This window comes from Python bivittatus, unplaced genomic scaffold, assembly GCF_059951505.1.
Source record: "Python bivittatus isolate LINGU-HERP-01145 unplaced genomic scaffold, Pbiv_v1 ctg000080_np1212, whole genome shotgun sequence".
Lineage (NCBI taxonomy): Eukaryota > Metazoa > Chordata > Lepidosauria > Squamata > Pythonidae > Python > Python bivittatus.
The window spans coordinates 6,638,959-6,660,266 of NW_028277035.1; the positions used below are offsets into that span (position 1 = coordinate 6,638,959).

Below are 21,308 nucleotides of genomic sequence, written 5' to 3' on the forward strand. Positions count from 1 at the left end.
GCTATGTTTCTCTCTCTTTCTGTTTTTGCCTTGGTTGCTCTCTCCTCTTCTGTATATATTATTTGAGTTTCATCATTGTTAGTCTTTTTTTCCACCTTAATATGGTTGAACTTCAGGGAGTTATATTTTCATGTTTCAAAAAATTCATATTAAATATGAGTGGTTTGGTATGTTTCCAGCTGGTGGTCATATACCTGAGAAAAGGTTCTTTCCTTCTGATTTGCATATGGTTCCAGATCTCTTGTTTTCTACTTGCAATTGGGTATTTGCATGAAGTTCTTTAGAAGACTAATTATGGAGGTCTGTTGTGAACCAAAGTTTTTATAACTGTTGAGTGCAAAGGTTTTCTGTTACTATTAATTATACTTCATGTAATAACATAGATAGGATATCTTATCTGCATCTGTGAGTTTTCATAGAATTTTCAATTTGTACATACACAGGAATGCACACTGTCAAATATCAGCCGGTGTACTTTCTTATTCTTGCTATTGGCTGAGATAAATTAAAATATGTATCCATATTATTTGAAAAGAATTTATCTCAATGCAAATTTCCCTTCTGATTGAATCCTTCACTGTGGCATATGATAGAAAAGCTAGTTCAAACCTTTAATTTGTCAGGTGCCAGTAGCAGTAAATAATATAGCCTTAAGGTGTGTGGTAATTCCCCCTCCCTTTACAGTTGTAAAAGAGAAAAATGATACAGTTTTGAGGCAACCAATCCTCAATTTGTGATGCTGAAACTCTGAGCTGTTACTGTATTAGAAGCCATCAGTAGTGCCTGAACATATTTCTTCATTATACTAGTCATCTATTAAGTGTGAAATGAAATTATATTTAATAATAAAGATAGATTAGTCCATAGCTAAACAGAGTTTCATGATTAAAGGATTTGTTCCTATGACTGTTATATTAATGCTTTGCTTCTGAATTTTGTGGAATAATCTGTTCTGGTTTGAAACAGGATGCTGTTTCAAAGCTAGGTAGTCCACATTTTATTAAGTGATAGTAGCTGTGGTCACAAGAGTCATCAGAGAAGGCTACTATAAATTCTCATATCTGTATCTAGTGTAAAAGTGTCCTCTCAAGTGACAGCTTGCCTCTGGATATTATGGTGGACTGAGAATTAGGACGGGATTTGTCATTAAAATATCTTGGAATTCTGTAGGTTGCCAAATTATTATAACTTTAATTCTTAATCCTAAAATGGCAAAATAGTGGATATTTCAGTGTGCTTTATTTTATACCTTGAACTATTGAAGGAAAGGTGGGATAGAAATCTAACAAATAAATAAAGAAATAAAATATTATTTTAAGAGACATTTGAAGATGTCATAATGTGATTTGTGAATGCAGTAGTCTCAGTTCTTTGACAAGCGTAGAGATTGGTATTTGGTGCAGCATTCATAGGCCTGAGATTTAAAATACCTGGGAAGGTAGCCTTAAAAATATGCAGAGGATTCTTAAGAGAAATTAAGGAATGCTTAAGGAAAGCTAATCATTCTTCAAACTAGCAAAAATGACATAAAGCAGCTTTGTAAAATAACCAAGCAAACAAAAGCAACATCTGCCTAATTTCATACCGGTTGAAGAAACAGTATTGGTATTTATGCAAGGAATAATTCTGGTTAAATGAATTATAGAACTAACTATCTAAGGGCAGAGAACTGTACTTTTTTATGTAGAAACAGCAGTCCCTATCCATTAAAGCACTGGAGGATAATCTGTGAGTTGCATCTTCTCTGTTCAAGCCAACTTCTAACTTCTGGCCTGTTTCTCTCCACAACTTTGAGGAATCTTGCTCATATCCACAGCTTGCCTCTTGCTGCTGCCCTTGGTGACTCCTTGTCACCCATATTTTGCTTTCTGCTGCTGTCTGCCAATGAGCTGCTGCGTTTATTTGTCACTCGTATCACATTGGCCCAACTTTACTGTTTCTAAGATTTACTCTTGTTAATAACATGATTAAAAAGAAGGTATCTCCATTTCCTTTGTAGAGTGGCTGCTGCTGTGCTAATCACTTTTTTCCCGAGTTTTAAATTGGAAACCATAGTATCCACCAGCATATAATCTGGCTTCCACACTCAGAGCATTCTATGATTATTGTGCCTTTCAGTCTGAGTGCAGCCATTAAATCAAAGAAAGTTTCCCACCCATGCTTTACAATAAAAACCTAACCTGGGGAAGAGAACTCTCCATAATGTAATTATTTTCAAAGTATTTATAAATATCAGGATGCTGCCAAAGAAGTCATATGGAAACCTTACTAGCTATTTATTCTTAACTTTCTGTTTTTAAGTTAACAATAAACTAATATGTAATCTTTGTCAATGATCTGATTTGGATGTTCATCTGATCCTTTACAAATGTTTTGGACAGAATAGTACAACAGATTTTTTCCCAAAAGTTAATAGATAAGCTTTCCCTAAGCTAATGCTCTCCAGATTCTCTGGAACTTCAGTTTCTAGAATTTGGAGCCTGCATTGCCATTCTGAAAATTATATTTTCAGTACAGTACAGTTAGAGGGGAGGTTGTGCTTGTGACAAAAAACCAGATAATTGGAATTCTCTCTTTGCAATTCAGATGTTGTTTTACCTATGTTAAACCTTTTATTTGGTGTCTTAGGTTTTTTTTTTTAAATGAATATTAAATGTGATTTTAAAGGTTATGAACATCTGTAATTTCCAGTAAATGAACTAGAACTTATCTTTTTTGCTTTAGGCTTTCAGATAAACTTCTGTGAAAAAGCACAAAGTAAGATACATGTTTTATAGTATTCTGCTATTTTAATTTATTTTTAAATCATTCTTGGTATTGGGAATGTGTCCACTGTTGATCTAACTAACAGGCCATGCATTAATACATGGGCAGGGCTTCCATTTTTCATTTTCCAAAATCAGATTCTATTTTGCAATACTTTAATGCATCTTATTTATCTTGGATAATAATGATAGTTGTTCCCACAGTAAATAACTTAAAATCAATATAGGACTTTTGCCTTTTGCCAAATAAAATGTATTTGAATTCTGTGTAATGTAAAGATACATGTTTTCATGTGGTATCTGGATATAACTACTTGGGGAAACTACTTAGATACTGAAATGATTATTTCAGTAGAGGTCTAACATTCAGCACCTTAGGGCTCCCCCTTCAGATATCAAACTACACATGAACTGTCATATATGGTTAGATTATCAATTTAATAATGACCGGGATATTGACCAGCAACTCACCAGGATATCATAAGATGCTGTTTCCCACTACTGCTATATGAGATTTTTTGTCTGGAAATGTTGAGCATGAACCTTGGACTTTAAGCATCCAAAGAATACGTACTATGCCATTAAGTCATGGCTCTCTTTTCTCAGTTAAAGTTTTATCTTAAACCTCTTCAGCTGTTGCAAAAGATGGTGAAAACAAGCACACTCAAGCTTTCCCTTCCACATCACCCATCATTTGTAGAGCAAGTATCTATAGAGAACAGTTTCCTCTGTAAATGGAAACTTTCCACATGATAGAAGTTGTTGCATCCCAAGGGCCTTTGTTTGTATAGAGAGGAAGATTTACAGTATGAATGTTTGCTATTTATGTGTATAAGCCAACATGAAAGGATCTACCAAGCTCATCTCTACTGCCCTTAAATATGAATATAATCTCCCAATTTTTTAAAAACGCCTGAAGGTAACGAAAGTTTATCAGATGTTGCTTTTTATTTACCCTCGGAATGATGTGGAAACATGACCGAGTAAGTGCCATGAGTTTGAAATGTCTAGGAAGTTTAGACATTTTAATCAGTCCTTGTCAGATTGTGTTTGGATGATTAATGGAAGCTCTGCACAATTTTTTCATTGTTTCATTCTCTTATGGCTTTCATTTTTAATTGCTATGTACATTATATCTTTATAATTGCCTGCCATGCTGTAGTGGGGGCTCTGTTGAAGAACACAACGTAGCATTGCTAGCAGTTTTTTTCTCTGTCGGGTAAACTTACTTAAACATATTCATTCTGCATTTAATTCTATTTATTTATTTATTTATTTATTTTTGTTTTTGTTTTTTTGAAGTTAATAAATATGCCTACTTAAGTTAGAAGTGATAAATGTTTCCGTGATTGTGGATGTTCAGTAATTTGTGACAGAATTTTATCTCTGAGATTTCTGAAGATCTCTTGTTGGCAGATTATAGGCAAGAAGTACAAAGACTAAAGCATTCTTAAACCAATAAATTAGATTATTACTCATGATCGTACTAGGCTTCCTATGGGAAATCATATTTTATAATCAGGACACAGGACACTGCAGAAGAAAATACAAAGACTCAAAGTGTTGAGAGAATTTGCATAATGTTTTGGGGGTCTTATGTTTTCTCTGTCCCAACAAGACATCCATTGTTCCATGGAATGCTGTTTTTCTCTTGTGCTTCTTGCAGACTGCGATATCTACATGGATGACAAACTCTAGTTCTTAGAAAAGTTATGTGGAAGACGTAACTGATATAGCTGATAATTGTCTAAATGTTTCTTTAAAGTAAATAGGAACCACATGGGTCCAAGATTGAGACTGGTCCTGTGGTATGGAGAATTGTTGACCCATTGCTTGTGCTACAGTCTTTGTTTACATAAGGAGAAAGGGATGAAAGGACTTGGCTGCAATTTGTTTTGAGAGGGGCTTCCCTCTTGATACATGTAGCAGCTGTAGGATCCAGATTGAGTTAAAAACAGAAGCAAATGTTTAAAGACACCTTTCCTCTGTTACACCTGATGTGAGTTCCTCTTCCCTTCCCTGTTCTTGATTATTATCTGTGTTAGAAACATTGAGTTTTAGCATTAAGTTGTGGCTCCTTCCAATAAGATGTTTGTCTAAAATAAGACTTTCAGCTTTAATCTCCCTCTTCATTTCCTGCTTATTATATTCTATATTGCCAAAATGTTTGATTTTATAACACCATAGGTTTTTTTGCACAGTTTCCAGTCTGCATCGTACAGGTGTCCTGTTTTTAGGAGTAAGATATTAAAAATTAAGTTAGCAATAGCATTATTGTTTTACCAGAAGGAATTAATGAGGACTAAATTTGAGCTGCTGTGGAAATTATATTTGAAAATATAATCTACATAGCAACAGCTTTTGGATATTATATGCATAATTAAGAAAGCTCATCAATTTTGTGTGGTCTATCTATGAGGTAATGTTTTGTGGGTATCTTACAGCTTTCTGCACTTTTGTATATGCAATAAATTCTGTTTATGCAATAACATATTCCATAGTATATGGAATGGAATATCATTCCATATAAATATGGTAGTCTTTGTGATTTTTTTTTTCCTGGGAGCTGGAAAGAGAAGATCAAAATTGTGTAACCATTTCACAGTCAAGGGTAATCTGAAAAAAATGCAAATGACGGAAGCCTATGAAATTTTATCAATATTTCATTTGGGGAAGGGGACAGGATGTATAACCATTTCCCCAAGTTTGTTTATTTTAGTTGTTTAACAAATTTATATAGCTGCCCATCTCACAAAGTGTGATGCAGTGTGATGCATAAAAACAATAAACATCATAAAACACTAAGTAAAAAGAGAAAAAAAAGATAAACACTCAAGATAGCAGTATTTATTAATTGAACAAATTTATATAGTTGGAGGACATTTGATGGTGCATTGGAAAAAAAACTAAAGTAACAGCCTAACATTGACCATCCTGTTTATTAAAATATAATTTTTCAGTTTCTTCTGCTATAGTTTTATAAAATGTCAGCTTAAGCATGGAAAGGATGTCTCTTCTTTTTCCAGAGTATTTTTTTGATGGAGATTATGCTTCTATACACTCACACATACATATGGACATTATTAACCCCAAACACCCAGTCTTTTTTTATTTTGTTATAGTTTTTGTGTGCTAGCAGGCCCAAATTCTACCTTTCTTACAAAAAGGGAAGGATTGTGTGGAAGGGTTTTATTTAGAGACATATAATAAATAAACCATGTTCCCTCTCCTGGTTCTGTTATGTCACATGAGCCTAGGGCAAGAGGAAAAGGGAAATGAAGAGCAATAAAGCAAAATTTAACCACACCATTGAATGCTGGTCTGCTCCCTCCCTCCTTTGTTCTGTCAGACACCAATGTGTCAGTCAGTCAGCCAACTCTGAAGGATATCCTGGTAGAGGTTTCCTCTGAAATTAATATGCGTTGGCTTTCTCAGCCAATTCACCAATATAAGTCAGGCCTGCAAGATTCATGTTATCTCCCTTTTATTCTGCCTCTTGGCTCCATTTGTTACTGTTCTTCCAGTTGTCCTAGAGTTTTATGCATTATTTCTTCATTCTCCTGTAAAGGACGAGATAGTGTTATTTGCATCTGCTGCATGTTCCCAGTTAGGACCTATCCTTGTTTTGGCTCAGAATATTTATCTTCAGAGGATTTTCTAAGGACCGATGCAATAAAACGTACATTGGTGCTTAAAAGTTTGTGAACCCTTTTGAAGTTTCAATATTTCTACATAAATATGACCTAAAATGTGATCTGTTCTCCACACAAGTCCTAAAACTAGATAAAGAGAACCCAATGAAAGAAATGAGTCAAAAACATTATACTTGTTCATTTGAGGAAAATTATCCAAAATTACATATTTGTGGGTGGCAAAAGTATGTGAATTTCTAGGATTATCAGTTCATTTGAAGGGGAAATTAGTCAGGTGTTTCAATTAATGGAATGATAATTGGGTGTTAGTGTGGGAGGTCCTGCCTTACTTAAAGAACAGAATTCCTGGTATTCACTATCAAAGTCTGATCATCACAACATAGGTATGTGGAAGTGTGTCAAGGAACAACGGAGATTTCTGAGGACCTCTGAAAAACAGTTGTTGATGCTCACCAGGCTGGAAAAGGTTACAAAACTATTTGCAAAGAGTTTGGGCTCCACCACTCCACTGTCAGGCAGTTGGTGTATACATGGAGGCAATTCAGCACCCTTGTTTACCTCCCCAGGAGTGGTCGACCAACCAAGATCACACCAAGAGCAGGGCATGTAATACTCCAAGAATTCTCAGAGAACCTCAGGATAATGTCTAAGGAACTAAAGGCCTGTCTTGCACTGGTGAATGTCAGTGTTCCTGACAGGAGAACACTGAACAACAATGGTGTGTGTGGCAGGGCTGCAAGGAGAAAGCCACTACTCTCCAAAAAGAACATCGCTGCCCATCTACAGTTTGTGAAAGACTACATGGATAAGCCAGAAGGGTATTGGAAGAATGTTCTGTGGACAGATGAGGCCAAAATAGAATTTTTTGGTTTGAATGAAAAGAGTTGTGTTTGGCGAAAGCAAGCACCACATTCTAGTATAAGAATCTTATCCCATCTGTGAAACATAGTGGTGGTAGTATCATGGTTTGGGCTTGGTTTGCTGCCTCTGGACCAGAATGGCTTGCCATCATTGATGGTACTATGAATTCTGAATTATATCAGTAAATTCTACAGGAAGATGTCAGGGTATCTGTCCATGAACTGAAGCTCAAGAAAAAGTGGGTCATGCAGCAAGACAACAACCCAAAATACACAAGTCTTATAACCAAAAAATAGTTAAGAAGAACATTAATGTTCTGGAATGGCCAAATCAAAATCCTGATCTTAATCCTATAGAAACATTGTGGGAGGACCTGAAGTGGGCAGTTCATGCAAGGAAGCCCCCCAACATCCCTTAGTTAAAGCTATTCTATAAGGAGGAATGAGCTAAAATTCCTCCAAACTGATGTGCAGGATTAATCAACAATTACTGGAAACATTTAGTTGCAGGTATTGCTGCCCAAGGGGGGACATACCAGTTACTGAAAGCAAAGGTTCGTGTATTTTTGCCACACAGAAATGTGTAGCTTTGAATCATTTTCCTCCATAAATAAACAAGTATGTTTTGTTCATTTGTTTAATTGGGTTCTCTTTATCTAGTTTTGGATTCTTTTTATTTAGTTTTAGGACTTGTATGGAGAACAGACCACATTTTAGGTCATATTTATGCAGAAATACTGAAAATTCAAAAGAGTTCACAAACTTTTAAACACCACTATGTACAGTGGGGCAAAAAAGTATTTAGTCAGCCACCAATTGTGCAAGTTCTCCCACTTAAAAAGATGAGAGAGGCCTGTAATTTTCATCATAGGTATACCTCAACTATGAGAGACAAAATGAGAAAAAAAATCCAGAAAATCACATTGTCTGATTTTTAAAGAATTTATTTGCAAATCATGGTGGAAAATAAGTATTTGGTCACCTACAAACAAGCAAGATGTCTGGCTCTCACAGACCTGTAACTACTTCTTTAAGAGGCTCCTCTGTCCTCCACTTGTTACCTGTAGTAATGGCACCTGTTTGACCTTGTTATCAGTATAAAAGACACCTGTCCACAACCTCAAACAGTCACACTCCAAACTCTACTATGGCCAAGACCAAAGAGCTGTCGAAGGACACCAGAAACAAAATTGTATACCTGCACCAGGCTGGGAAGACTGAATCTGCAATAGGCAAGCAGCTTGGTGTGAAGAAATCAACTGTGGGAGCAATAATTAGAAAATGGAAGACATACAAGACCACTGATAATCTCCCTCAATCTGGGGCTCCATGCAGGATCTCACCCTGTGGGGTCAAAATAATCACAAGAATGGTGAGCAAAAATCCCAGAACCACACAGGGGGACCTAGTGAATGACCTGCAGAGAGCTGGGACCAAAGTAACAAAGGCTACCATAGGTAACACACTATGCTGCCAGGGACTCAAATCCTGCAGTGCCAGACGTGTCCCCCTGCTTAAGCCAGTACATGTCCGGGCCTGTCTGAAGTTTGCTAGAGAGCATTTGGATGATTCAGAAGAGGATTGGGAGAATGTCATATGGTCAGATGAAATCAAAGTAGAATGTTTTGGTCTAAACTCAACTCGTCGTGTTTGGAGGAGAGAGAATGCTGAGTTGCATCCAAAGAACACCATACCTACTGTGAAGCATAGGGGTGGAAACATCATGCTTTGGGGCTGTTTTTCTGCAAAGGGACCAGGACGACTGATCCGTGTAAAGGAAAGAATGAATGCGGCCATGTATCGTGAGATTTTGAGTGAACACCTCCTTCCATCAGCAAGGGCATTGAAGATGAAACGTGGCTGGGTCTTTCAGCAATGCAATGATCCCAAACACACCTCCCGGGCAAGGAAGGAGTGGCTTCGTAAGAAGCATTTCCAGGTCCTGGAGTGGCCTAGCCAGTCTCCAGATCTCAACCCCATGGAAAACCTTGGGAGGGAGTTGAAAGTCCGTGTTGCCCAGCGACAGCCCCAAAACATCACTGCTCTAGAGGAGATCTGCATGGAGGAATGGGCCAAAATACCAGCAACAGTGTGTGAAAACCTTGTGAAGACTTACAGAAAACGTTTGACCTCTGTCATTGCCAACAAAGGATATATAAGAAAGTATTGAGATGAACTTTTGATATTGACCAAATACTTATTTTCCACCATGATTTGCAAATAAATTCTTTAAAAATCAGACAATGTGATTTTCTGGATATTTTTTCCCATTTTGTCTCTCATAGTTGAGGTATACCTATGAAAATTACAGGCCTCTCTCATCTTTTTAAGTGGGAGAACTTGCACAATTGGTGGCTGACTAAATACTTTTTTGCCCCACTGTATATAAATTTAATAATAAATAAAAATAAATAGCACCTTATTAAACCTCCAGGAATTCAAAGCTAAATTGGAAATGCAAGAAACAATATACATTTTTAAAAGAAAATAATTTGTATTAAGTTACCAAAAAGTATTTGGTAACAAGGCCTTCAGATTTGATTTGTTTTCTTTGAACAGGATATAATTGTTTCCTTAGGGTATTATTAAACATGGAGCTATAAGGGCACAAGTAAGGTTTCTGGGGATGAGAGAACTGTCAAATTTTTCTTGGGGGGAAAAAAGTTTTTTTGCATCTCAATCTAAAGTACAGTAATTTATTTAATGTCACTACTATTGCATATATCTAGATATGGGTTTAAAAAGAAAATGGGTAGTTTTTGTTTTTGCTTTAAGTTTTCATACCAGGAACAGCAACAAAAATATAACTTTATGAATTTTTAGATAGGTTTTTCAGAATTAACACAGCTTAGATTCTGCCAGTGTATCTGGGTTAATTGAGTTTTTATTTTTTATTTTTATTATTTATTTATTATTACATTTATATGCTGCCCATCTCCCCCAGTTCTGTAGACATCAGAATAGGTCCATACCTTTTTGTGTGTGTGAAGATGCATTAGGTCTGAGCCAGAATCTCAAGCTCCAGAATGACCCTGGAGGTCATGAGAAAGTAAATGTAACACTGTCAGTGCTATCTTAAAGCAACTTTTGGTTTTCCTGGGATTATATGGCAGTTGTGGAGGGCAACTGCTTGGGAGGCATGTCTGCTTTAAGATATTGTAGACAGGGCATACATTTATGCTTCTTTCTATTCTGCAATGCTTTTGGGAGCTTGAATTTGAAATGCTGCAAGTCCTAATACATATAACATTTTGGTACTGTTACATGGTGTTATAGAAGTAATCTAGGCCAGACTCAATGAAGGATGTGCTAAAGCTTTTTGGACAGTTGCCTATTTAGCCTCTCAGTTTAAAGATCTCCACTGAAGGGGAATGCACCACTTCATGTGGCAGTCTGCTCCATTGGTCCACAGCTCTTACTGTCAGGAAATTCCTTCTATATTTAATCTAAATCTGCTTTTGTCTAGATTCATAAAAGTTGGGTGTTGGTAAAAGCTAGCAAATTCTATTTTCAGCAGCCCAACTGGCTTTATTTTCATACGGTTATTACCCTGATTTGCCCCATTGAAGTTTTATTTGGGTCTCCAAACAATAGCTAACACCATTTTCTCTTTTTATATGTGTATTTTTTTGCTATGAATTCCTGCAGTTGTTTTTTATTGCTGGGGAAATATGATAATAGAGTTCAAATAATAAGGCTATGTGATGAGTCATAAGTCTTTCTGTTCTTCAAAGCTGGAAATCAAATGTTTGTTTTAACTGTTACATAATATATAGTGAATGTGCAACAGGATAGCAAGGCAGTAAACTATATAGTTATTTTAAAATGTATGTTTTGTTGATAGAGTTGCATCACTAATTGGTTTTGTATGAGCTTCAGGGTGTAGAAATTGAAGGCCATAAACTGCACTCGAGTGGGACTGGCCTTTGGGGGGGGGGGAAGCTTTTGCACATGTTATTTGATTTTAATTTAAATTTACATTTAGGAATGGCAGCTAGGCAGGGAGGATTTTTTTTTTTTAATTGTGTTTCCCAAGGTCTGGTCTGGTCTGGTCTGGTCTGGTCTGGTCTGGTCTGGTCTGGTCTGGTCTCTCCTCTCCTCTCCTCTCCTCTCCTCTCCTCTCCTCTCCTCTCCTCTCCTCTCCTCTAATAGAAATGGCAACTCAGTAAATATGAGTGGTATACTTAATTGAAGAGTACACGGCAGTAAAGTGTTTTGTGAGCATATTTAATGTTATGCTGGATTTAACTCAAAGAGAACGTATGTTTCTTTAAGCTTAGCAAATCCACACACACTTGACAGCTGCTCATAATAGATGTTACTCTGCCATGTATTATGTTTTGTATGAATCATATTGAGACATTTTGTAAAGTGACCAGAGTTCATGTTCAGGCCTGCTGATTAAAGTGTTATGGCACTAAATTCTTTGCAGCTGCTGTAAAGGCTTCTCCATTTCAGCAGCAATCCCAGTGGAAGTGTCCTTCGCATATCCACACATACGCACGGACAAGATGGGGAAGTTCTTCAGGTGGCCACATTTAGCTTTGAGGATGTGGTGGTTCAATCCTTTGATCAGCAGATTCAGAAGAGTGCTTTGATCACTTTCTGATGTTCCCCAACAAAAGATTCACACAAGACTAGTACGTAATTTTTAAGTCAGGAATATGGCTTTTTTGTTTATTTGTTTTGGCCTGGAACTTCACATTTCCTATATCCATTGGCCATGAGAACAAAACACTGCACATTTACATTTGTTCTCTCAGTGCTTATAGGCACTGGTATAATTCCCACAAAACACTAAATTTATTTGGTTCAGATTTGGGATATTGTGGCTTGTAAAACATAGCTTCTGGCCTAGGCATTTTATGTAAATCCAGGAAATAGTGGTTTATTCAGTAAACTGTGATTAAACAAATTATGGTTTATTATGTATATTCACCTGTAACACTAAATATTTATATAACTATAGAGACATATACATTTTTTCTTGTTTTCTGAATCCCATGCTACCCATCAGGGAGTGGCAGCAGACTTTTCTCCTCTTTTGCCAGAAATCTCAGCCAGATTTTGTGATTGACTGCCTGAGATATTTGTAATTCACTTGTGGTCCCCTCTAGTTTTTAATTTTCTCTCATATATGTTCTGTACCCTACATCTCATAATTTCAGGCAACTAGTGTTGGGTTTTATATGTAGTTGATACCATATAATCATATTGTTGAAAATCGTAATAAATTGAAAACCTTTACTGTTAACTCATGAAAATAATGTAGTATACTTATTACACCAATGAAAAATAACTCTGGAGCAATCAAGTTGTTTATCAGATGCAGACTTTTTGAGCAGCTTAATTTGATGCAAAATGTGAGAACCCTACTGATTTTGTGAGTGATATCATAAAAATTATTTAGTGCTAATGTGAAACGTTGCAAGGAAGAGCTTATTATAGTTTCTGTTTTATTCTAATGTTCTTAATATAGTAATCTATGTTCTCTTCCCGACCAGAGTTTGTGTTTATTTCTCAGGTAAGCGCAGAGCACTGAAGCTGAATTTTGCAAACCCACCTTTCAAATCCACAGCACGATTTACTTTGAATCCTGGAGTTCCTTTTCAGAATCCACACATGTGAGTATAAAGTCAGAAGTTCCACAAGCTAGAACTATTGTCTCGTGTATATTGAATTCAAATCACAAAAACATTAATTTGGACTGAGATGTAGGATCTTCTGTTTACCTAACATTTTCACATTATTTTGAGAAATTAGAAGAGGAATACACTGCTATACCCTTACTTAAATTCAAACTATTGTTTTTGAATGTACATAAAAGGCCATGTTATTTTTCGCTGAAATATTTTCTTACAATTAATTTCATTCACTGAGTAAATTGATTAATGCTTCTATTTTTCAAGTTAGTTAAATTCTTACTTTCTGCATATATTTACGAAAGATACAGCTAAGGCATTTCATTCCTAAAAGAAAAGATATTTTTTCTTTAAAAAAAACAACCTGATAAAATACAGATTTCCAGGAATTACTAGGTTCATTTAAGTTTTCCAGAAAGAGCATCCAGGATAGTCTTATGTACATAAGTAATGTTGACAGATATATATATATAACAATTGGACATTTAATACAGTAGACCATATCTTGAAACCTGGTCTGTTTCTTCAGGCTGCAAGTGTAGTAAAATGTGGAACTTTTTACCTTTCCTTTTAAGAATTCAGAAGTTTAATTGGTGAAGTTCCTAAGAACCTCTGTATATCTTAATTCCCTCAGGTGTTTGTACTTTGTTTGGACAATGTTGCCATTTGCGCACTATGAAATGCTTGTGCTTTGCTGAATGTATTGGTGCTTTTTTCCCCTTATAGTCCAGAGTTTTGCATTTCCCACAAAAAGAGCAATTTTATGGTCTGCCTTGTTTCAGTTCTACATCTGTTCAAGTAATAACATTGCTATTACTGTTTAAGTAATAACTGAGGTGTGTGAGAAGGATATATTCCTCATAATGAAATCAACATAAGGATATATTTAAAGGATGAGATCCAAAAGCTAGAAAACATGGATATTTAAAAGAATATATTCTTTAAAAAATTCAAGTTACTCCTCTAGAAACAAGAAGAACAAGATTTGTCTGTCAAACAGTTTTTCAGGACGTCCCAATCTTTTCACGTTGGCTTCATATTTCCTGTGCCTTTTTCACAATGTGCTCCTTTCTTCTCTTTTTGATAACTTTCTTCTTTACAAGATATTTAGTAGGCATCCATCAGTTCTAGAGACTTTCTTTACCAATGATGTTTTCATCCAGTGACTTCTAAATTGTAATTTGGTGATTTGGTGATAAATTCTGTCACCAAATCTTGGTGATAGCAGCTTTTCTCATAACAGTTTCTAGGATCAAATCATAGCATCCTTAATTTCACATGACGCTGCTGGCTTTTTGCATTGCTATGTCCTTAAAGCTAAATGACATTACCAAAATAGAAGATGGGATAAAGTTTTTTTCTGTAATAATTAGCTTTCCAGGAATATAGTGAGTTTGGGACTGTTCCAGTCCAATCTCAGTATGTGTGCTTGACATAAATGCAGCATTGTTATTCTTTTCAGTGAATAAATCTATTCTGTAATCTATGAAAGACTGAGCATGATATAAATTGTGCTGGGTAATAATCAGACCCATGGTACCATTTTTCTTGCCTTATAGAATCACCTACTTTGAAAAACCTAGGCTACAAATTACAACCTAGTTATCTGGGATCAGGTTCCACTGAATTCAATGCACCTGCTTCTGTGTAGATATGTGTATAATTGCACTGAAGTCTTCAAATTTAAATATCTTTGTCATATATGTTCATCATTTAGCTTGATTTTTAGGAGACTATAAGTTAACAAATAAGACCTTTTCATCTAGAAGAAGATTCTCACATACCTTTGAAAAGCTTTATGGTTAATATACTTGAGCTTTCCACCTGTTTTGGGTTGATTATTTAGATTATTATATAGTATAGAAGACTATGGATACAGAGGCCAAGGCTGTACCTAGCTTAAATTGTACTTTCCAGTCTTCCAGATTTTCTTTGTACAGTTGATTGCTGCTATTGATTCTAAATTGAAGCTCTACACAACACTGTTGATAACTCTTGTGAAATAATTTGTCATTCCATTCATAGGAATGACAGGAAAGCTCAGAGAGGATAGTTCTTCCTATGAGGTAGGGGGTTTTGTGTCTTGATGCACCGTTTTGGAAGTTAAAATTGTTAATCTTTGTTTCTTTCAGGATAATGGAAAAGGCAGTATTTACTAATGTGTATATTCTTCACAAAAGTGGTCTGTTAGATATATTTTTCTTGGTTGCAGAGTTGCAGTCTGGGTCTGCTTAGGTTGCACTGATGGATTTTCCATTAAAAAGTCGTAGCTTCTTTTTACATAATGAAATGTATCTTCTTTAAAGGTCATTATTTAAAAATCTACTTTTTAAATTTGGCTGTGCCAGTAAATAAGGCTACTGTAATATAAAATTGTATGGTTTTTTTTGTTCCATCTTGAGAAGTTATATGAGTTTTTTATGTTATAAATGTTTTTTGATTTGCTGTCTTTGTGATTAAAATGCTATAACATATGTACAATATATCTGTATTGGTTCTAGAATCTGAGTTTGACAAATGTAAAACACTATTTTATTAGTATTTACTATGTTTGAATATTTTTAGAGTGTGATTGATAGTGTATGCTCAGAATCACCCTGAGTTAGATTTTCTGAATTAGTTATTATAAAGTATATAAAGTATATCATTTTTTTCCTATGCAGTGTGATGTGACAGTTCATGATCTTTAAACATTATAATTTACTTTTTCATTGCTAGTTTCAGCATGCAGTCTTAATGTAGGTAATCCTCCACTGTGTGAGGATTCAAATAAGGTCTGTATTATATTAGTATTATTTTTTATATTTATATATCTTTGGTTATCTGTTGCTTGGCTTCAGTACTTTAGATACAGATAGAATTAGGGTCAGTCTTTTATAAAAGATGCTAATAGATTATTCTGAAGGCTGATGGAGATAGTAGATCAATATAGAATAATATATTGTTTCATTTAAAATAAAATATACAGAAAATAGGAAATGTACACTAACATGTACTGCTGTAATAGTGATATGAGCTTGTGACAGAAAACTCCTCTGTACCTCTAATATTGGTGATTTAAGCAGCTATGATGAATTACGTTGAAACTAGAATATGGAAATATTATGCGTCTTACTTTCTATTGCATTGCTGTCAAATTTTAAAGCATTGGGCATAAGGTCCTTGATTTCAGCATAAGTTTAGAAGTGGGAGCTAAAAATCATACTATATTGCTATTTGTACAACCATGGCAGAAATCCAAGGAAATATAATTTCTTCCAAGGTGGTTCTATCCTATGTATTGTGATCTAGTTGCAGTATCTAAATTGAATCTCTGATCTTTGGAATTCATTAGATTTTTGGTTTGGCTGCATTCCCTCAGAATTTATCTTTGAATTTCATAATTGCTATTAAGTCATTTATGCTTTCTATTTTTGCTTAACACTACTGAACTGACTACAGTAAGAGAGGGTAAGAGATGATGTGATCAGAAAGCTTTAAACTTTGGTTTGTAAGTGCCAATTTAGGACCTTTTTTTCTAAAAGTCATTAGCTTCTCTTCAGATATAGAATTGTTCAGAATATCCAAGGGGAATAGCTAAGTCTTTGTAGAAAGAAAAGTCACCCTAATTAGAGTTGGCTTGCTAAAATAAAGTTAATGTGGTCTGATACATCAGGCTAATATATCAAAACACTAAAAAAGTAGGCTCTAGAATTTGATGGAAAAGTACAAAAGTTCTTGATTATGAAAACTGCAGGATATTGTAGGAATTCTCAGATGGTTGACATTCCTTTAGATCCTCTTGTTGCAGATCAAATTAAAAGGGATTTTGCTTTCATTAAGCCATATCAAGTGAGATGTGGCATTAATTTGGGACATAACTTTTTTATTTTGTGTATCTAAAATAAAAAAATAGGTTAATTTTCCATTAAGCTTATAATTTTTCAGCATCCTTTTGGAGACCCATTTGTGGGTTCAATATCTGTGTAGAGGTGCACTGTAGAACTACCTCAAAACATTCTAAAACTCTAACCAGAGAACTGACATCCTTTTTCATGAGAGAATTGAAATGATTGTACATATTTCAAGGATTGGAGCAAATGTATTCTCACTTTTTAAAATTGAGGATTGTAACTGAGGAATAAAGCGAAATCTTCTATTCTACATTCTCTGAAAAAATATATTTGCAGTAAAATTCTTGATAAGAATTATATGAAATTACTATCTTAAAATAATTACTGCTGAAACCATTGAAGTTTATCTTGTCTCAAAAAAGTTGAGAATGCAGGGTTAGGCAGAGTAATTACTATATTTGATGACTAATGAATTCATTTCTAGTGCCATATATAAGCACTCTTATTTCAGTATTTGAAAGGACACGTTCAAATGTGTCATTTTAAGAATTGTAATGACTCCAGTGACTGCCTATGTATGATGTATCAATCTTGCTGTAGTAATCTTAAGTTTATCCTTGGATAAGTTGCCTTCAAAATTGAGTTTTTCATGCATGTTTTAAAATTTTCCAGAAAGGATCATTGGATTCCCCCACCCCCTCCCATACTGTTAGAATTCTCAATATGATTAATAAAGCAGAAGCTTTTATTTCCTCACTTTTTACTAGTAAGCCTCTAGTTGAATTTTCTTTAAAACTAAAAAGAAAGTTCTCAGAAAACATAAAAGAGAAGCATTAGCTTCTCCCTACCCCAGTTTATTCTACCTACGTCATTAGCGAATGTCAGAATTAATATAGGAGATTTCTTACCTGGAAATATCAATGAAAGAATAGGATCTGGAAATATTTATTTGTTCCTCAGGAAATCATTGAATGAGCAGTGGAGGTACCCTTAGTTTTTCCAGCTTTTCACAATGAATTAAATCCATTCCACCTTAAAAATCAGGTTATAGTTACTATTCCTGATTGGTTGATCCAAGACACAAGCAGTAATTTACTGGTAAGATTTTTTTGGACAAAATATAATGAAACAGTGTGATAAATTATCTTCATGATACTTTATATTTTTTTATCAGTTTAGCTAACAACGTAATTGTAGTTAATTCATATGAGAACTAAAGGTACTTTACCTGAAATTAAAATGTAATGGATTTGCTTGGCAGTAAGTTCCATAGATTTCAGTGTGACTTACTTTCAAGTAAGCTTCAGATTGTAACTTTCCACTTTTTTTTAATGTAGTGCAATTTAATTCACAATGATTTTAATAAGGGTTTCAAGTTAACTTGTATGCGGTAGCCTCTTTTTATTTTTCAAAAGGAAGTATAAGAAGCAAGAAAGAAAATGTGTATATTTTGTCTAAAGCAGGCTGTCTTCTCAGTGACTATGTGTGCATGTGTTCTTGCATTATATGGTAACAGCACTGTGTTTTCCTGTCATTTTTATAATCCTTTTCCTGGCTGAAGTGATACTCAAGCAACAATGGGTAGTAATCACATTGCCCCGTTCACGTTCAAAAGGAGAGAGGCGGAGATGATCGTGAAACTTTCCAGCAGGCTACAGTAAGCATAACTGTGTGTTAGCCCATTATCAAATATGTTCATAATAGCCAAAAAGAGATCGTCAGCACAATTATAATACCTTGCAGGGATTTTTTTCATATCATGAATGAATTAATGCAGCTGTAATATTATTAAATAACTCCAATCTACATTTTCATTATAACTGTATGATTGAACTTATTGTTGTGTTTGTATCTACAGTACCCTTGTTCTGCCCCTGGTGTTAAAATGATACTGTATTGTAAAAATAATAGCATTCTCAAAAATATTTTGTATTGGATTACAACAGCCTCCTTTTTAAATTAAACACATTGAAGGGCAAGACATTTAAAGAAAAAAAATATGAAAGTGTATAGATGTGGTAGAATCAAGGAAGATTTATAAGAATAAAGAGAGATTGAGAGTTAATGGTGTTGGTAAACTAGATTTAGTTATATTTTCTTTTCATCACATTCTTTTAGTTTATTTGGCATACTATTATTTCTGTTCTATGTTTTGCATAATGTTGCTTGCTTCAAAGGCAGTTGTGTGAAGGTTAAATATGTATCTCAGTAATTTATTTTATTTTATTTTATGAGATAGAGCTGAATTTGATGGGATTCAGCTCAATTCTTCTTTTATGCCAGCAGGTGGTGCTCAAAGATGAGACTAACGCCTTGCAGATTGCAAACTAGGTTTCTCCTCCAGTGCAGAACACCATCACCTTGCAAGTCTTGCCTGCCTTTTTAAAAAATCATTATCTGTGACATAATACTGCACACTTAAGAGATCATGTTTATTATCAAAAGACAATAGATGCAGAAACAGAGGAGAAAAATGTGATTGGTTTAAACATTTTCAAAGATCACAAGACAATAAAAGGAGTCTTGGAGTGCTAGAGGTTTACTTGAATAACATTTTCCAATTCCTGTTTATATACCGGTCTGGATATGCGTGTAATTTGATAGGTAAATATACAGAAAATGCCAAATAAACTTCGTATGTATTTGATAAAATTTAATACTCTACTAGTAATAATGAGTTCAGTATCCTTCAAACAAACAGATTTCATTCTCCTGGAATATACATTAGCTTTTAAAAACCATTTTACAATTAGATATTTTAACTTTATTTTTTTATTTTATTTAACTAACATATCCATTTCTAAGATTCAGATTACCAGAGGGTAACCAAAATAAGATGATTAAATATTAACAGTAATGTTAAGGATAATACCAAATTAAATCTATAAATAATATTTATGCATTCAAAAAGACTCAGTTGAAAAGATACCTCTAAAACTTGTGAACAAATACCTGTCTTACAATAGGAGCTACAGTTAGATTACCCATCATTTTGTAAAATTATCAAGTTTAAAAAATGGTGGATGAGTGAATGTGTAACATGTATTTGCTGAATATATTTATAGATGATCAAAAGAAGGTAGTGGATTGTGTGAAATTTGCCCTGAGTCTGCTCTTAAATAATACGCATTACTCTCAAGCAATCCAATAAGTAAGTGTGTGAGCCTTCTAAAATACATTTTTCTTTAATGACTGTTGGTTGTAGGAGACACTCTAAAATTTTGGGGAGGTTTTTCAGAGATACTCAGAAGTACCCTTAGGAAACCGTGTTTCTGAGTCAGGCAATATTATGTGACAGAGGTGAAGTACCTGTGGCCCCACAGATATTGCTAAATTACCTCCCAGTATCCTTCACAATTAGCCAGCTAATTAAGGCTGCTGAGACTTGAGCATTATCTGGAAAACCAGAGTTTCCTAATCCTAGCTATCTCAGATAATGTGGATCTAAAGAGTGGGTATAATTGTGTTAGTTCTGTCTTTATACAGTCAGAAAAATTGAAATTTCTAGTGCCTCACTCTACCAAGAAAGCAATTGATCCTATACATACATACATACATACATACATACATACATTCAAACAAACAAACAAACAAACAAACAAACAAACAAATAAGATATCCTATTTCAGAGGTGACTTGAAGTTCCATAAAATATCCCAATTGTAGAACCTCTTGTCTTATAATCCTTGTCAAAGGATAATAAATCTTAGTACATAAATGAGCCTGATAACATTTATTTCATTTTATGAGTTGTTTCCCAGAAACTCAGAAAAAAGATAGTTGGGCCTCTCTTGTGCTTAGATCAGTTCATTAATTGTGCTGTTCTATTGATCTGCAAAATGTATACATTTATTTTATGCATTAATCATGTGAAAAGAGGCTCCATACAATAACCAGGGATCAGTTTTATAGACCTGAACCTATAATCACATCTCTAGCATATAATTGGCCCATCCATGCTTTGGTGTGGATCCTATAGGGGGAAAAAAAACCCTGTTCATGTGTAAGCTTTTGTGTTGTAGATGTTCATGCCCAAGCACAGAGAACTAGTGGTGGTGTCTAATGTGTGTGCCAAGATAGTGGAATGGCCTTAGTTAGTGCTTGGGGACTTTTTTGCATTTTTTAAAAAATCTACTGTTTGCTTGAAAACTGGTATATTCTGTGTATTCATATATTTTGTTATGTTGTTGTTATTGTTATTTTAGAATGAGAAAGACTGGTAGGCAATTTTATTCTCTATATTTTCTATTTCCCCAATTTCTACAGTGTTATAGATGTCTTTTACCAGTCCCGTATCTCTCTTCTGGTATTATTAAAAAGGTGGAATTAAAAGTAGGCCTAGAAAAGAAAAAGCAGAATTCAAGAGTGCATGAACCTTATCGTCATATTAAAGCGTTTTTTTTTTACCTCTACCTGGCCTGTGAGAAGCATTGTCTTTGACTGTTAAATGTTGATGGTCTCATGACTGTGATATGATTTCTGCTATCTTTAGTAGTACTCCACCTTTTCCTGTAAAACTCTAAACTATGTCCAATATTTTGGTAAGTTCATTACT

General features: G+C 34.6%; 2 protein-coding genes across 8 annotated transcripts in view; one reads left to right on the top strand and one right to left on the bottom strand.

The window, feature by feature from the left end:
- The window catches only part of MAP2K4 (mitogen-activated protein kinase kinase 4), a 65,062-nt gene that overhangs the window by 7,657 nt on the left and 36,097 nt on the right, over positions 1-21,308 (top strand). For 2 of the 7 annotated variants that reach the window (XM_088133445.1, XM_025163137.2), the window contains exons 2-3: positions 12,803-12,902; positions 18,315-18,410. The exons of 1 other annotated variant lie outside the window; for it this stretch is intronic. In XM_088133445.1, coding sequence (XP_087989571.1) covers positions 12,803-12,902; positions 18,315-18,410 — 196 coding nt within the window. Of the gene's footprint in view, positions 1-2,724; positions 2,758-12,802; positions 12,903-18,314; positions 18,411-21,308 lie in introns of those variants that run through there. 4 more of the 7 variants (XM_088133448.1, XM_088133447.1, XM_088133444.1 and 1 more) reach the window with 3 other exon arrangements.
- Positions 1-21,308, bottom strand: part of MYOCD (myocardin) — a 181,468-nt gene that overhangs the window by 2,897 nt on the left and 157,263 nt on the right. The gene's annotated exons all lie outside the window — the stretch shown is intronic.